At 46.0% G+C, this 17,510-nt stretch overlaps 1 protein-coding gene across 1 annotated transcript in view; it reads right to left on the bottom strand.

Moving 5' to 3' along the window:
- The window catches only part of Cfap58 (cilia and flagella associated protein 58), a 92,653-nt gene that overhangs the window by 43,653 nt on the left and 31,490 nt on the right, over positions 1-17,510 (bottom strand). The window contains exons 10-15 of the mRNA XM_060376890.1: positions 13,342-13,503; positions 12,558-12,704; positions 6,447-6,587; positions 5,249-5,472; positions 2,606-2,717; positions 577-681 (exon numbers count right to left, since the gene is read on the bottom strand). Coding sequence (XP_060232873.1) covers positions 577-681; positions 2,606-2,717; positions 5,249-5,472; positions 6,447-6,587; positions 12,558-12,704; positions 13,342-13,503 — 891 coding nt within the window. The remainder of the gene's footprint in view (positions 1-576; positions 682-2,605; positions 2,718-5,248; positions 5,473-6,446; positions 6,588-12,557; positions 12,705-13,341; positions 13,504-17,510) is intronic.

The raw sequence follows: 17,510 nt of genomic DNA, 5'->3' as shown, positions 1-17,510 counted from the left end.
AGCTTACATGCCAGGCAGTCGAGTCAGGAGGGCGAGACTGAGATGTACTGGGAAAGCCTGTTTCTGGAGAATATGGCAGATGACTGTAGGGAGGATGCCAGATCCTTCTCTAGCCTATGCGTGAGTGTGCACACCCTCACCTTTGTGCACACCACCCCATACACATATCACACCCTCAAACACATCTCTCTGTCTCACCCACACAGATCCTCCTGTGGACAGATCATTTGCCCGCTATGTGAAAACTGTTTTCAAGATTGAAATCACAGCACTCCACACTACATGAAGATAGGAAGGAGAGCAGTTAAAATAATTTGACAAATGGAACTGTAGGAAAAGTGGGGGGGGGTTTTCATGTTCCTAGACTGCAGTAAGTCTAGCCTTGAACTTAATATTCTAGGGTTCCTGAACTCTCTGTGGCCGCAGAATGAAACAGAACAGTTAATTAGGCTGTTTGTTCTTCTTGTGTGAGTCGCTGTTGCCATCTACAGTTTAGGACGAGGTGTGCAATGCTGCAAATCACTAACTCTAAGACTGCCATGCTTGCTTGGGAGGCACGGGCCGGGAAACTGGTACCTGCAAAAGAAGCTCTTTCTCCACCACCTCTTCCGTCTTGCCAATGAGTCGCTTCTGCAGGGTGTGGATTTTCTGGATCAGCTCAAAGGTACTGGGGTCGCTGGCCTGTCGAGGGAGAATGATGGGAGACAGCATCAGTTTCAAAGGACCATGTTCTGTGTGTGATGACTGCTGTTTTATCAAAGTGCCTTTCCCGCTTGAAGACCTAGCACACAAAGAATTAAAACTGAAAAGGAAAAAGGCAGAGCAAATGACACAGCCATGAATAACTGCTCCCAAAAGCAAGCTGGTTCCCACTGTCTTCACTATGGCTCTGATTAACCATAGACGGAAGGTGAGTGTGTTTGTCCCCCCAGAAGGAAGAGACCTAATCACCATGCAGCCATTCATGGTGCCCTGTGCTTTCCATGTCATAACCACATTTTAGCCACATGACAGCTGTGGGACCATGTCTGTCTTCCCCTTTTACAGACAAGAGACCTTAGAGGCAGAGAAATCATTTGCAAAGTCTGGGAAGGGTCCAAGCTGGATTTGAGATGTGCCGTGCCACACAGGCTGTGGTTTTCATCAAGTTTCCATAGGAGTTAACTCCCCGAACTCAGTCAGCCGTGGGCTTCCCCTCTGGCCAGCGTCAACCAGAAGATTCAGCATAGCCCACAGTGGGGAAGGATTCCAAGTGGGACACCTGCTAACGGGAGGTAGCAGTTCGCAGCTGTGGCATTTAGCACTGACTTGGAATCTCAACCTGGACAGCTTGGGTGACCCCTCAGTAGCTATGTGCGTTCCACTCACACAAAAGCTACAGGTGTAAGCTGACCATTTTCCCTCCAGACTTGGAGCCAAAGCTTTGCTTTCAGTCACACTGACAACTTTGAATCTAACAGCTGGGTATTTTTCAGCCACCTCGCAGAATGCTTAATGTTTTAAAGGGAGCCTTGCATGGATCTGGAAATGTCCAGGATCTATGTGAGAACACATGGGATAAACTGGTGTGATGGTAAGCAGCTGGGAGCTCTTTAACTCCCCTCCCCGGGAAGATCCACCCTATCACTGGGTCAGTAAGCTCTACCACTTTGGGCACTGAACAGGAGTAAAGAAGCTCTTCCGTTGACTCAGACTTTGCTTACCCAGCACCAGCTGATGCCCATATAGCTGGACAGGATTTGGCCCTACATTCACTTGGCAGCCCTAGATGTTGTTAAAATTCAGGCCTTGTGTTTACACAATTTATAATGCATTAACTTTAATACTTTCATCATTAAAAGAAAATAAAAATAAAATCTTATTTGGATGATTTTCCACTTCACCCTGAACTTTCTTGTGCCATAGACATATATCTCAGTATTGCAATTGGCCAGTTAGACAAAGTCCCTTTTAGTACCCACATTGCTATATACAGCTAAAGGAGAGGGCCATCCTTGTCTCGACTAAGCAGAGCTTGTCTGTGACTGTTATTTGCAGAGCTGGTAGTGATGCCCAGCGGGAAGCCACAAAATAAAACAGAAAGCCAGTGAGACTTTGGCCATGACCCCAGATCCCATGAGAAAGGGTTTGGCTAACACCATCTAGACCTTTGGAAAAGACTCGGTCACAAAACTGTATTTCCTGAAGGAAATGGAAGAAAACAAACCCAATTGAAAGGCGGCTAAGATGTTGGTGGGAGATGTTGCTAAAGGCAATTAATAGTCAACCTAAACCTCAAAAGCACCTAAAAAGCAAAATACATACCCCTCAAGAAAAGCAATGTCCTGCTTCCACAGAGGTCTTTTGTGGGAACAGGTAGGTTTTTGTCCAAGGCTTTTAAAACCAAACTCAAATTAACCATCTGGTTCTAAAACAACCCAATTTACATTTGATCCACTCTTCCATTGTAGATGACAATTTGTGCATCTTAACTTAAAGGGAACTTCTCATCCTGCTTTAGGTTAGAAGCCTTGAGCGGGTGGCGAGGCGGTCTGGGGACAGGAAGGACGGTCTGGGGACAGGCAGGACGGTCTGGGGACAGGAAGGACGCTCTGGCTGGCATTACCTCCAGCTTTCTCCATCTGTGCACATTCATGGGGTTCTCCAGCTCCTCCTCCAGGGCTCGGCATCTCGTCCTTTCCTTCAAGAATTCTCTTTGCATGTGGAAAAGCTCCTGCCTGGATAAGACAAGCTTCATTTCACAAAGAACCTCTCTTGGATGTGCTATCTTTGCTACAGAGGGCTGGGAAAATGGCTCAGTGTGTAAAGCACTTGCCCTGCAACCAGGAGGACCAGAGTTTGAATCCCTAGAACCTATGTAAAGGCCAACCAGGTATGGTGACCTTACCTGTAATCCCACTGGGGAGAGTGCAGTTAATGAATTGATTACTACAGACACACTGTAAATCTGACATAAAAGGCTAAAATTAGGAAACTTGTTAGCACTTAGAGAGGCCAGCTTCCTAAACCTAGGCAGGTCACAACGGATGCTGATTCACTTGGAGTTCAGGAACTGCCTTGGCTCTGAACAGCAGCAGCCTATAGGATGTTGATTCTGAATGTTCAAGGAATTTAGAAGCAAATGAAAGGAATCAGGTCGGGCAGTGAATCACAAGAGTCCCAAGATACATTTCCGTGTTTCAGTGTTGCAGCGCTACTGTCTCCAGAGTAGCAGTCAAAATGAACACTGCAAATTGCAGGCTCTACACCTGACAGCGAGCACGCCAGCACCAGTGACAGCCTCCTACTTTCATCTTCTCTGCAGAGTGGAATCACACAGTGTGCTCCCCAACATCCCTTTGCCTGGCCCCCTTTCCCAGAGGCCTTCTGCTCCATGGGGTCTGGTGCAGGGCCTGCATTTCATAGCTTTGAAAAGCCCTGCAGGTAATTCTAATGTGCAAAGAGATTTGGAGATACTGAGTTTGGAGCTATGCCGATAGGAAGCACATTATGTCCCACAGCCACCAGGCACAGGGGGCTGAAAAAGCTCTGAGGCATCTCTGTTCCCAAGGCGTCTCTAAAGTCTTCAGGAATCTCTAGTTAATAGGTAGACTGTCACGGCCACCCTCAGTATCCTGAGTCATTCACCAGAACCTTTGTCGGAGGAGAAGGAACAAATGCTTGCTTTGACTCACGTAATAAAGACGTTACTATCTGTCCTCATCTGCTGTGTGTGTGCGGATTGCTAACATGGAGCCATCTCTTTTACTTAATTGCTTCATTTAAACCAATAATACAACTTCCCCTCATTAACAAGACAAACCATTAGAATTAACTGCATGATGTTCACCCAACAGGGAGTGCAGAACAAGCTGCTTGGAATTAAAAGCATATTTTTAACACTTTGTTTTTCTAGAGCATCGCTGGAAGAGGAAGAAAAGTACAAGCTACCGTATTTGAGAACTGACAGGGGGGGGGGATCTCTGTGAGACCCACTGCCTCTGTTTCTACTTTCAATGGTAATTACAAATCTAAACCTCAAGAGATGTTTAGCAAATTTGCTCAAGGTCACACAGCTGGTGGACAGGAAGCATGCTACCCCCATCCTTTGCGAGACTGCCCTCTCATTGGAAAGGGAAATCAAATCCATTATCAACAAACCAGCAATATTGACTAGGAATGGATGGAATTTGGTCCTTTTTGTATGTCATAAAAATAACTCAGCGCTGACAAATGTCCTGACAGCCCTTAAGATCATTCAGCAGCCACTTAGAATGAGCCCCTTGTCTCTGAGGCACCAGTGGTGGCCTCTCTGACTAATAAAGTTATAGGCAATGTTTCTAACCCCTTCTGTGTCTTTTCTGCATTTCCCAGAATGAATATTACTACATTCATCATCTGAAAGACAAGTCCAAAAACTGAAGGACTGATCCATCTTTGATGGCAGCGCACTCACAACTCCTGCATCTGAACATCTGAAGCATCCTTTCTTCTAATTAATCTAAGAGGCAGACCCAAACTGTATCCTCCGCCCGAGGCAGCCAAGGAGAAGCTGCACCTCTGCAAGCCAGTGGGATAAGGACAGTCACCAGCGAAATGCCAGATCTCTCATTCAGTTTCCTGCAATGACCCATATGGTAAAACAGGTCCTGTGTGATGCAAGATTTAAAGAAAAAGGAAAAAAAAAAGAAGAAGAAGAAGAGTTCAGTGAGCTAAGTGAAAGCCGCAGAGGATGAATCAGAAGTCAAATAGAAACTTTGGTCATCTTTTAAGGGAACAGATTTTTCAGAGACTAATAGAATTAAATTCCCCACTTCTTTCCATCCTATATGTTATTGCAAGAAAAAGATGGGCACACATTAGCAAGCTAGCACTTGAATATTGATGTTCATCTCCTGTGCATTGCCTGATTAAAGAAATCCCAAGGAACTCATTGGAGGGGAAATTTTTTTCCTGAATTTAACTGGTTGCACTGGCACTTTGATTTGAAATTTCCTTTCAAAAGAGCCAGAAGGGTGTTTTACCAACTTTTTTTTTTTTTTTTGCTGTCCCTCCACACCTCCTGGAAAAAGATCGGCCTGTCTTTGTGACACAACATGAGCACAGGGGAAGTTTTATGGAAAGGTTGTCCTCAGGCAACCATCCTTTCATCCTGTGAACTCTACTTTGCATAATTTGCTAAAATAATAATAACAATAATAGTAACCTTCAAAGCCCCAGACAAAGTCATCTGCAGGGGCTTCCCGCAGACCCCCACGACCCCTCTTACCTGAGTTCCTCCACATTAGCCACACTCCTGGCAAGGATCCCCTTCTCCCTGCGGAGCTTCTTGATCTCCAGTTTGAGGATGCGCATGTCTTCCACCCGCTGGTTGTACTGGGTCTCACCCTTGTTCAGCACCGACTGCTGGATCTTGATCTTCTCGTAGAGCAGGGCTAACTCGTCGTTGCGCCGAACCAGTTGAGACCCCAGGATGTCTCGCTCACTGATGACCTAGAGAGACCCGGCCACTTGGGATGAAGGAACTCTCCCTCTCCACCATGACAGCAGCACCCACTCCATTCACATGTGCCCCGTGGGCAGGACGCTGGAAACGTGCCATAAGATACTCAACCCGGCACTCCTCCAGTCGTCAGAGCCATGGTCCGATAACTCAGTAATGCTTGGTCTGAAGCTGTTTTGATAATTTTTTAAATATATTTATTTTTATGTACATAGGTGTTTTCCTACATGTCTGTATACCAAGTGTGTGCAGTGGCCTACAGAGGCCAAAAGAGGGGAAATGCATCAGATACTCTGGGATTGGAGTGGCAGAGACAGCTGTGTGGATCCTGGGACTTGAACCCTGATCCTCTGGAAGATTAACCAGTGCTCTAACTACTGAGCCATTGCTCCAGCAGCTGCCAACCCAGCTTTTAAAATGTTTAAATCTGAACACTTTTCTGGTACGCAAGCTCATGCCAGGTTCCATCACTTCTTACATATCACACTTGACCAACTTCTCCCTGACAGGACCCTGAAAGCAGCTGGATTTCTGATCTATAGTGGAATATGCTGACACAAGCCTGTAATCTGAAATCCTAAAATTCAGGAGGCTGAAGCAAGAGGGTAAGCAATTAAAGACCAGCCTGGGCTACAGAGAGAGACCGTAAAATCTCTAATCCCAAGATTCCACACTTGAGTTTCTATCATGAAATTATAAACAACTATTATGTATGATATCTGTGTGGTATATGAACAGTATTGCACTTGAGCTGAAGGTCCCTGGAAACAAGGACCCATGGCTTTATTGGCCAGTGTGTCCCCGTGCTTGAAAGAATAACTGACACCAAGAAGTGCTCATAACTGGGAATGGAATGGGTGATTATTTCACGGTCAGCCCAGGACTCCACAGCTGATCTTCAAACACGGCTTGCAAAGCGCAAAGGACGCGCAGCTGTTAGTGGGGTGTGACAAGAAGCTTCTACCTGGTCTAACTCCTTCTTCTGCCTCAGCCGCTCGCCATCGGCCTCGGCGATGATGCGCAAGAGCTTCCTCTCCTCCACCTCCTGCTTCTCGATGAAGCGTTTGGTCTCCAGGGCTTGTTGTCTCAGCTTCTGCAGCTCAGCCTGACGGAGAGCGGACAGTTCAGACATACTGCATCCAGCGGGGCCGTGTGGCTCGATCTGGCTGCATGGACATGCTTCTTATGCTTTCAACTCATATTGCATTCGACAGAGTTCAAGCACAATCACAACCCAAACAAACTAAGTGTGCATGTATGTGTGCGTGTGTGCGTGCATGTGTGCATACGTGTACACATAGCCACTAAGACCCAGCAAATCGGCAATGCCCATTACAGCCATCTTGTTTGTTCTGGAAGTTGTGCCCTAAGGGTCTCCTATCACTCTTCTGTATAAGCGTAGAAGAAGGCTCACTGGAATCCAAGCCTCCCCCACCTTTGCCACAATTCACTAAGAAGGGTTCAGGAGGAGTGTGTGCGTGAGGAGGTCTCTACACGGACCAGCTTCCCTAGTGGTCCTATCGCAACCAGCACACGCACTGTTGAAGAGAAGGGCCATTTCAAGGGTGAATCAAACTGGTCAAAAATAACAGCTCCGAGTCTCTCTTGTAAAAGAATCTTGATAGGACAGAGGGAATGCTGCGGTGTAAAAGACATTCTGAGACGTCGCCAGTGCAGAGCTAAAGTATGACATGGAAGTAATATGCAAATAATATGAACACTGGTGAGTCCGGCCAACAATTTTCTGTATCCTTTTTTACTATTTACTTTTTTTTTTCTATTTTACTGTGTGTGTGTGTGTGTGTGTGTGTGTGTGTGTGTGTGTGTGCAAATGCATATTTGTGAGGAAGCCAGAGGCCAGTGTCATGGGTGGTCTCTCACTGGGTCCCAGGGCTCAGCAATTTGACTACCTGGCCAGCAAGCCCCAGGAATCCACCTGTTCCTAACTCCTCAGCACCAGGATTGCATGTGTGTGCCACTGTGCCCAGCTTTGCACATGAGTGCTAGCGACTGAACTAGCATGCTTGCACAAGAAGCACTTCCCTGACTACCTTCCCAGCCTGCACCTACACACACACACACACACACACACACACACACACACACACACACACCAGTATCTTTTCTATCATTCAGACAGCTAGCTGGCATTACAGGAAGTCAGTGAATAGACCTCAGGGATGCTTTCTTCCAGAGCTCACACCTGAGTCAAGGTTAACTAGAGGCAGTAGAGAGAAGTACAGGAAAATGGGGAAAGGAGCTGTTAAGTCAGGAAGGTGAAATTTCCACCTGCCCCCTTCAAAGCCATTACTGTCTGCTGCACAGCATGCAAGCGGCTTACAGCAACCCAGGCATCATACGGGGTGTCCCACGCAGAGACAAAGGGAAGCACATAAGTTAGCAAGTAGTGACGTTTAGATATCCAAAGCAGGATCTTTCGAAGCAGAAACCTGTGCTCTGTCTACTGCCTGAATCCAGGAGTTACAAATCAAATACAAAAAGTGAGTAAGACAGTATCCACTACCCACTGAAGATGACTGATAGAGCTAACAGCCGCGTGCACATGCCATCTGCTGGTGTAGGAAAGGGCATGAGCGCACACAAGGAGCTTACATGCCTGCTTGGGGTTGACGGGGAAGAAGAGTCAAGTCCCTGGCAGGTGACAGATGACACCCAGCTGGAGGAGTGTGTGTTGGAGGGAGGCTTCCAACCGTCGGGCCTGCGAACCAGCTCCGGCAAACTGAGACATCTGCTGCGTTGAGCAGACAGAACAGTGCCCCACGTGGCTGGATTAGAGGGCTAGATTGGGACTGGGAGGAAAAGAGGCGAACAAACAGCTGGGCAGGCCTCGGAAGGGCCTCTGAATATACTACGGGGAGAGTTTGCATCAATGAACCAGTGTCCTTTGTTAAAGAAAAGGAGTGTGTCTTGGAGAGGTTCCATGCCCAGCCAGGAAGGACAAGTAGGACGACTGACCAGTTAGCATAGAGTAAAGGAATGAGGGAAAGGAGTTATGTGTCCCCCCCCCCCGTGCCTACAATCACAAGGGTAGTGATGGGATGATATTAGGCCTCCAGTGTGGGCGTGGTTTGCTACAAATGGCCCTCACCCTTCTTATTCCTTCAAGAAACTACTGGGACCCCCACACCCTAGCAAGATATTAGGAAGCTTATAAGGCATCCAACTGACCCCAAGGCCTGATTCTAGCCGATGAGGGTCAGGAGTCAGGAGTTCCATACTGCAGTTTTCCCAGGCACTAAGAGACACCACTCTCAGAATTACAGGGTACATATTAAGTGCAACCAGGGGTTTCTTTGATGACATTTTATGAGTTCATTCATGAAATATGTTTTGACTCAGGGATAAGCAAAAAAAAAAAAAAAAAAACTGATTGAGAAAAGATCTAGTCTAGTGTTTGCTACTCAAGGGGAGTGCCTATTAGAAAAAAGCATGAAGGACCAGTTCCTTCTGGTTCCATAGTCATTTAAGGTGACAGCGAAGACAGCAATGAAATACCTGTTTGGCTCATGCTTCCCTTCATAAAACTTTTATTTTCCCATATCTGCACACTCGCTTCTCTGTTCCTAAGTGCCAAGAGTGGATCAGAATCCGTCAGCATTACAAAATGAAACCCTTGTTATATTAAAATGCAATCAACGGTGTGTAAAAGTATCTGTCTGAAATGTAAAACCAGCCGTGCATCTGGCCTTGCTGGGCGCTTTTTTCATAATAGATCAGAATTCTGAGTGGTCTCCTTATGTCATAAATTTATGGGCTGTAAACAAGACGTGGCATTAGGCACTGGCAGCAAGTGTTAACATCAACAAAGTAGCTAGGGCCTGATACACTTAGCAGCTGTAAATCTGAGCTGCCTCTCAGGAAGGGTGACAACCTCCCCTACGTCCCCAACTGCTGTACTCCCATCAGGCAGCATCCTGACGCTGGGCTTGAAGTTTCTGCACCTGCCAAATGTGTTACTGGTGACAGGCGGTTAGAATGAGATGACTGGACACATCCTTCAGTAATTACCTTCAGGATTATACGATTTTGCAGCCAGTGTTCATGGACTTATTATCATTAAATATGACTCCGGGCATAAATTGTATCTCAAGAACCAGAGAGTCTCACGGGCTTATGCACGAATCACCTGAAGTCTTCAGCCACGGGTATAATTATCCATTTTCTTCACCCCTCCTCCATGGGTGACAACTCCCCATTCATGTCCTGGGACGGAATCACTAAGAGGAAGGATGTGGTACCCTGAGGCTAGTCCTTAATGTGCTAGTGAGCTCTGGAGGCAGAGACCTTGCTGCTGCATTGTTCACAGAGAATCAAGATGCTGTCAGACAGATGTGGGATGATTGGGAAGAGGAAAGACAGCACCCAGAGCCTTGTTAGAACTGAGCTCGCCCCTTCAGTGTGGATGAAGCAAGACTCCAGCACAATGAACAGAGAGACGCAGATATAGCCCAGTCTACAGAGATCTGCTGGCATGCTGTCAGAGGTGTGATGCGCTGACTGTGTCTATGATCCCTCATCAGTAGAGACTGGTGACAACAGAGAAGAGCAAAGAGCAAAACTGTGTAGATGAGGGGAGTGAGTAAGTGCGGTGAAGATGGCCGCTTATGACAACTGTCTGTCTAGAGGTCTGTCCAGAGGCTTTGGGACACAGTGGGCTGGATTGTCCTATAAAAACATATCTCATAACCCAGTGAGCTGTCAGGCTGTGCTCCTCTAAAGGGATTATGTGCCCACATAGTTTTGTAGAATAAAAAATAAATATCTGTGGGGGCAAAGCTACCAGAAAATCTGCTCTTTCCTCTGAGGTTTTAGTTCTCAAACCGAAGATACTTGCAACTCAGAGACCTGTGTGGAAATGTGAGCCAGATGCTAAGCCTAAAGCAGTCAACAGGCTGGAACTCTACACGTGAGCCATCAGATTGTTCTAAGGGATGTCAAAGAGGCTTAACGATGGGCCAGAGTTATTCACAGTCACAGCACCATGACAAGTTACCCTTGGAAAGCCTCAGATAAGAAACATTCTTTCTCTGTTCTTCATGCTTACCTCGCCAAGAAAAGCTAGTTAATCCTGCCTCTACAGCACATCCAAACCCTCACCTTCCTGGAAGCACTGGCCAAAGCCTTCCAGACCTGAGACTCCCCATTGGGAGTTCCCCTCCAGAGCAGAAGCCTTTTAATCACCCCGGTGTCTACTAGTTACCCACTCTGCTTGCCTGGGGATGCACGAACACACAACCTACCGCCCCGTGTTTTATTAGGATGTGTCTCTGGCGCTATGCTTGGAGATGCCTAACGATGGAGGGCACCACTGAAATAGATATTATTTGACAACACACTCCGAGGATTGGATGTAACTGACCCCTTGTGTGGGGTGCTGTTCATTCTAGAGTGAGATTCTGTGTAGGCACTTAGTTCCAGCTCAGACTCCACTGTGGACGCTTCTCAATCGGGCATCACTTGGGAAGGAGAGATGAGAATCAATGCATCCTCCAAGAGAAAGAGATGATACACCAATTAGCAAGGCTTATTACACTGAAGCCTTGCTAATGTGGTCCAAGAGGCCCCTGGTGCAGCAAGGTTTATAATGAGATTTTTTTCTAATTTGTTCAACACTAACTAAGCCCCATCCTGCTACTGACTCTGGGATAAAACAAACTGTCCCCCATTTAAATTACTTTTGAACAAAGATAAGGACAAAGCTCCAGGATATTTTTAAATTTTGTAAAGTTCTTTATATATCAATAAACTTTAATGAAGAATTTTCCATTCTTTTTCATGAGCTGGAGTGATAGAGATGAAAGTCCCGGATAAATATATCAATTACCAAATCCTTTTTATAAAGGCACTTTTTTATAGTTTAATCTTTCTCAAACCAAATGTGCCTTAAATTAATTTAATGCAACAGTTCCATTTCCATGAAAACCTATCATTAGGGTGCCAAGCCCGTTGTTAAATTAAGAGTGCATATTTCAAACCATAGCATCTTAGAATCAAGAAAACGTGTCATGAAACTGTGATATTGGATGCACATTTTAAAGCCACTGTTTGCAGAAGCCATGGTACTCTGTCTCTAACTTGCTTAAAGGGGCAGGTGGATCTTAAGCATCTGTAAGTATTGTAATTTGTGTATATATGTATTTCTTATATCCAAACTCCACCACTCTCTTAGATGTTCCTTTTTAGTTCTTTGGTCAAGTGACGTAGAAGGGCAATCTATCCTATATTGTCTCAGTTATGCAGAGTGTTCTGAACTAGTAGGCTTAAAGGCCTAACCTAGTAGGATGTGGAGATACCTGCCTGTGATCCCAGAACTAAAGAAGTACAGGCAGGAGGCTCATGAGTGTGAGGCCAGCCTGGGCTACCTAGCAAGACCCCCTTCTCAAAACATCAAAGGCTCAGTAGTAGAGTGTTTGCCTTGAATATACAAGGGCCTGGGTTCATCCCCAGAATCATGAAAATAAAGTAAATCAATAAACAGGTATGCCTTAGTAATATCTATGGTGACGGGTGTTCCCTGAAGGAGAGGCTGCAAATGTCTGAGACCGCCAGATGCAAAGTCAGACTGTGAAGCTGTACAGGAGGCACCAATACTGCAGACAGGAAAGTCACCTGCACACAAGGAGCAGTGATGAGGAGCAGACAGACAACAATCCTCTTGCTAAAAGTGCAGAGAGGCGTCTGGAAATGTTGGGTAGGAGCACAGGGCTCAACATGGGTTGTGAATGCAAATGGGTGGTAGCTAGCCTGTAAGGTCAAGGGCTTCCTGGGCATTAACAACCTGCTGGCTTCTCTTCCACTGAGGCATGGTGATCATAAATGAGCTAGAAGCTGCACATCCCCTCCCCACCCCCCTCCTCCACTCGACTGGGACCAGCACGTGTGCGGAGGCTGAGGCTGAAATGGCAAAGGTAATCCTCTCGGCACCTGATGTGCTTGGCCTCTGGAGATTAGCAACTGAGACTATAAGCAGCCCTCCTTGGCTCCCCCTGCCCCTCGATGCTTTCAGTGAGTGGGAGCCGCCTCTGCCCGCAGGATGCCTGCGCACAGCCTGTACCTTCAGAGTCTCCTTCTCCTTCTCGATGCGCTGCTGCTCCAGGTGCAGCTTCACGAGGGCGGACTCCTTGGCGGAGATCTCCTCCTTCAGCTGGTCCACCTGGTGCGTCATGATCTTCAGCTTCCTCTTCATCTCCGTTATTTCATCCTGATGGAAGAAGGGAAGCAAGGTTTGAAAGCCAGACAGGCAGACTTCCTCCTCCACGTGGAAGTTCTTATTTATTTAAGAGCTCTCAGGACGGAATCTTAACCAGATATGACTTAGGCTATTCCTCTGTCTCTTGTGCCCAGCAGCGTCAAAGTACCTATTGTAATGGCACAGAAAAGGCTCGTGAAACACACACAATATATAAACAGCGCCACAGGCAGCACACATGTGCCAGCACACACACACACACACACACACACATGCTCTCGAGCGCTTGCATGCGTGCACATATGCACACTGCATCCTTTGACTAAGGACATTAGAGGCACCAAAGTCATTTGAAAGAGATTCCAAAGCCAAGTTCTACAAGGAAAGAAGAAAAATGTGCAATCATGCTCCGAGTCTTGGCAGCTACCACCAGCCATTTTCAAAGCCACCCCGAGCGCAGCAGCAATCCTACGGAACAGGTTAAAGGAGACTGTGCTCTCTGTGGCCTGTCGCGCTGTTTCACTCCCGTTCCCAGGTAGATTGAGTAGGATTTCTTAGACCTGTCTCACGCCGCCACCAGACAACGGAAAGCACTTTAAGCCCAGTGTGGAGACAAACCAGAGTGTAAAGACACAAGCACGTTACCTACCTGCGCCTCCACCAGGTTTTTGCTATACAGGTTTCTGTCCGATCTCACAGCTTCATATAGGTTTTGTTGCTGTTTTAACTTAGTCTCAGATTCAGCGATTTTTTTCCTGTAGTCAAAGATCTCTATTTCACGGACTTTAATGTCTTCCATGTGTGCAAGGACCTGGGGGGGGGGGGGAGAGAAAGTATTTGAACACAGTTAAACAGCCCATCTGTGCTTACAGCTTCAGGAGAAATGAAGTGGGGTTTTTTTTTGTTTTTTGTTTTTTCTAAGCGTGGATCCTAGAGGAGCCAGCACTGGAAAGCTGGAGAGACCATTACTGCTCTAGCAGGACACAGCAAACGAAGGGCCAACAGTGAGGGCCATGCACTTACATGCACAACACCAGTGCTCAACGATAAAGGCCAAACAGCAGTTCTTTTCTAAGATCATAAACAGGGGAGCAGTTCCATTTTGGAAATGTCTACCAATCACCACACACAAAAAGAGGGTGGGGCGGCCATGAATCCAACAGATGCTAGCATGCTGAACACTAGGAAAAGAAGGAGCTTAGTTATTCGCAAGACTGCTGGCTCAGGTGCACTGTGAGGGTTTGGTTTTGTTTTCTGTTTGTGTGTGTGTGCTTGTTTGTGTGTGTGTGAGGCAGCCTTTGATAGCCATCTAACTCTGTCTTTCAGACATCAAGCCCTTTTCATTAGAGACGCTAGGCAGACTTCATAACAATGCCATCAACCATGCATGCAACCCTTCCCAGGAAGGACAAGAGGGCATGTCACCACCACATCCCTCCACAAGGACGAGAAACAAGGCCCGACCCCAGCTTGACCCAGTTTCTCTCCACCACTCGTTCATGAAGAAGAAACTCCCTAATCATGACTCTGCTGCAATGGCCATGCAACCGACTCGTTTTAAAGGAAAACTTAGTTTTTAAATGCCTTTAAAATGTTTTTTACCAGAGGGAAGACAATTGATTAAACTGCAGTGTAAGTAACACCAGCACTTTGAAAAGACAAAAATCTTTAAGAGGCCACAACATTCTGGTGAACTTCTCTCCATGGTCATAACTGACAGTGCAAGAGTGCCATGGCACAAGATGGAGGGATGAGGACACACTGGAATGACATGAGCCCAGCAGGCTCCTCGGAGGAAGCAGCGTTTGCTAGAGCCTAAGGTGGGAAAGGACCAGGCTCACAGCCCTGAGATCCAGGCATGTGCTACTTGTGACCAACATGTTGCCAAGGTTTTGCACTGTGGCTGTGGACACTTTCTTTCCCCCTTATCGCCTGGTGTGAAGTTAGGATTTCAGAAAAGACATGTCAATAAGCCGCTTTGTAGTGTTTTCCCATCAGGCCTGACAATGGCTTCTGTTTAAAACAGGGAGGGGCCTGTTGAGCGCCTCATGCAGAGAGTTAGGTAAGCTTCAGTGCGTGCCTTTCTGCGTGCACCAAGTCCACGGTGTTCTTCCAGGATCAATTCATTTCTTACACTGACTAATAAAGAGCTCGGTTAAGAATACTGAATTTTTTTATAATAGTCCCAGTGCCATAATTTAAATTCAATTCATAACTTTGAAGTGCAGGCTTTTTTCTCTATTTACGTGGGCGTCCTTGCCCTTCATCTCGTGTCAGCCCCTTGTCCCCACAACACGTAAGGAGGTTAACAATCTCGTGTCTTTCATGGTTTTTTCCTGAATTTTGCATTTTTTTCACACAGGTCAATGACAACAAACAATAGCTACGATAATAACTCACAACTGTCAGTTATTTTCTATTCCCTGGCACTTCACGTGTTTCAGTTCATTTAATCTTCACTGGCATCCTACAACGAGAAAACTTGAAGTCAAAATGAGTAAAAGTCCAAAGTCACCCAACTAGCAAGGCTGCAGCACAGGGGTTTCCTTCCCTTTTCTATTCTCCACTTTGGGGATTTGTTTTCATGCTTTAGGCAAATGACACCTTTTTGTACAGACGTCCACGCCCTTTGCTTCTTAGCACGTGATGGTTACCTCACGAAAAGCGCATTGACTAGCTCTCGCCATTCTCTTGGATATCCTGCACTATGCATGTGCGTATTGTCACACAGTCAATTACATGACGATGCGCAATCATTTATGCCCACTTTTTGCCAGGAGCTAGGCTGCAATGACCATTTTGTACAAGGATTCTCATATCCTCACACTCTCACTTCTGGGGAATGGATTCCCAGGAGTGAAATAGCTGGCTCATAAGACATGTATATTTTTAACTTTAATACATATTGCTAGATTGCTTTCCAAAATGGTTGTAACACTTTACAGTCCCACACTGCCAGCGCCATTTTCCTTAATAGAAAACTACCTTGGTTTTTTCTAGAAAAAAACCCTCTTTGGTCAGAGTAGATGATTTTTTTTTCAATATGCTATTGAATTTAGTCTGTTACATTTTCATTTAGGACCTTCCTATGGAATTTTTTAAAGTAGTATAGACCTGCAATGTTTCTGCTCAATTTTAGCATCAAAGTTTTTGCTAGTTTCAGGAGGCAAATGAAAGGCCTTTCGGTTCATTCACTCACTCACCTGGTCATTCACTCGCTAACCCACTCACCTGTTTATTTATTCACTAATTTACTCATTCGTTCATTTGCTTACTTATTCATTCACTCACTTTCCATTCATTCACTTGCTTATTCATTCATTCACCTATTCACTCGCACCCTGTTCATTCATTCACTCACTTTCCATTCATTCACTTGCTTATTCATTCACTCACTCGCCTATTCATTCTTCATTCACTGTCAGCTTTTATCAACATGTGCATATCTGTCTGTAAGGCCCAGGATCTGAGGACTTTATGGGGGGGGGGGACTATCGAATGGCAGAGAAACACTTAAAGAGATGCTCAACATCATTAGCCATCAGGGAAATGCAAATCAAAATGACCCTGAGATTTCACCTTACACCCATGAGAATGGCCAAGATCAAAAACTCAACTGACAACACATGCTGGAGAGGATGTGGAGAAAGGGAACCCTCCTCCACTGCTGGTGGGAATGTAAACTTGTACAACCACTCTGGAAATCAATCTGGTGCTTTCTCAGACAACTAGGAATAGCGCTTCCTCAAGATCCAGCTATACCACTCCTAGGCATATATCCAAAAGAAGCTCAAGTACACAGTAAGGACATTTGCTCAACCATGTTTGTAGCAGCTTTATCTGTAATAGCCAGAACCTGTAAACAACCCAGATGCCCCTCAACTGAAGAATGGATGCAGAAACTGTGGTACATCTACACAATGGAGTATTACTCAGCAATGAAAAATAAGGAAATCATGAAATTTGCAGGTAAATGGTGGGAACTGGAAAGGATCATCCTGAGTGAGCTATCCCAAAAGCAGAGAGACATACATGGTATATACTCACTCATATAGACATATAACATAGGATAAACCTATTAAAATCTGTACACCTGAAGAAACTAATCCAGAGGGAGGACTCTGGCTAAAATGCTCAATCCCCATCCTGAAAGGCAAAGAGGATGGACATCAGAAGAAGAAGAAAACAGGAAACAAGTTAGGAGCCTCCCACAGAGGGCCTCTGAAAAGCTCTGCCCTGCAGACTATCGAAGCAGATGCTGAGACTTACGGCCAACTGTTGGGCAGAATGCATGGAATCTTATGAAAGAAGTGGGAAATAGTAAGATCTGGAGAGGACAGGAGCTCCACAAGGAGAGCAACAGAACCAAAAAATTTGAGCACAGGGGTCTTTCTTGAGACTCATACTCCAACCAAGTACCATGCATGGAGATAACCTAGAACCACTGCACAGATGTAGCCCAAGGCAGTTCAATGTCCAAGTGGGTTCCATAGTAATGGGAACAAGGACTGCCTCTGACATGAACTGATTGGCCTGCTGTTTGATCACCTCCCCCTGAGGGGGGAGCAGCCTTACCAGGCCACAGAAGATGACAATGCAGCCACTCCTGATGAGATCTGATAGACTAGGATCAGAAGGAAGGAGAGGAAAACCTCCCCTATCAGCGGACTTGGGGAGGGGCATGGGAGAAGGGAGAGGGAAGGTGGGATTGGAAGGGGAGGAGGGAGAGGTTTATGGGGGGGTACAAAGTGAATAAAGTGTAATTAATAAAAAATTTAAAAAGGGGCAGGGGACCGCAGTCTGATACTACAGACAATT

This window comes from Meriones unguiculatus, chromosome 1, assembly GCF_030254825.1.
Source record: "Meriones unguiculatus strain TT.TT164.6M chromosome 1, Bangor_MerUng_6.1, whole genome shotgun sequence".
Lineage (NCBI taxonomy): Eukaryota > Metazoa > Chordata > Mammalia > Rodentia > Muridae > Meriones > Meriones unguiculatus.
The sequence above is the reverse complement of the archived record's forward strand: the minus strand, read 5'-3'. Positions and strand labels throughout refer to the sequence as shown.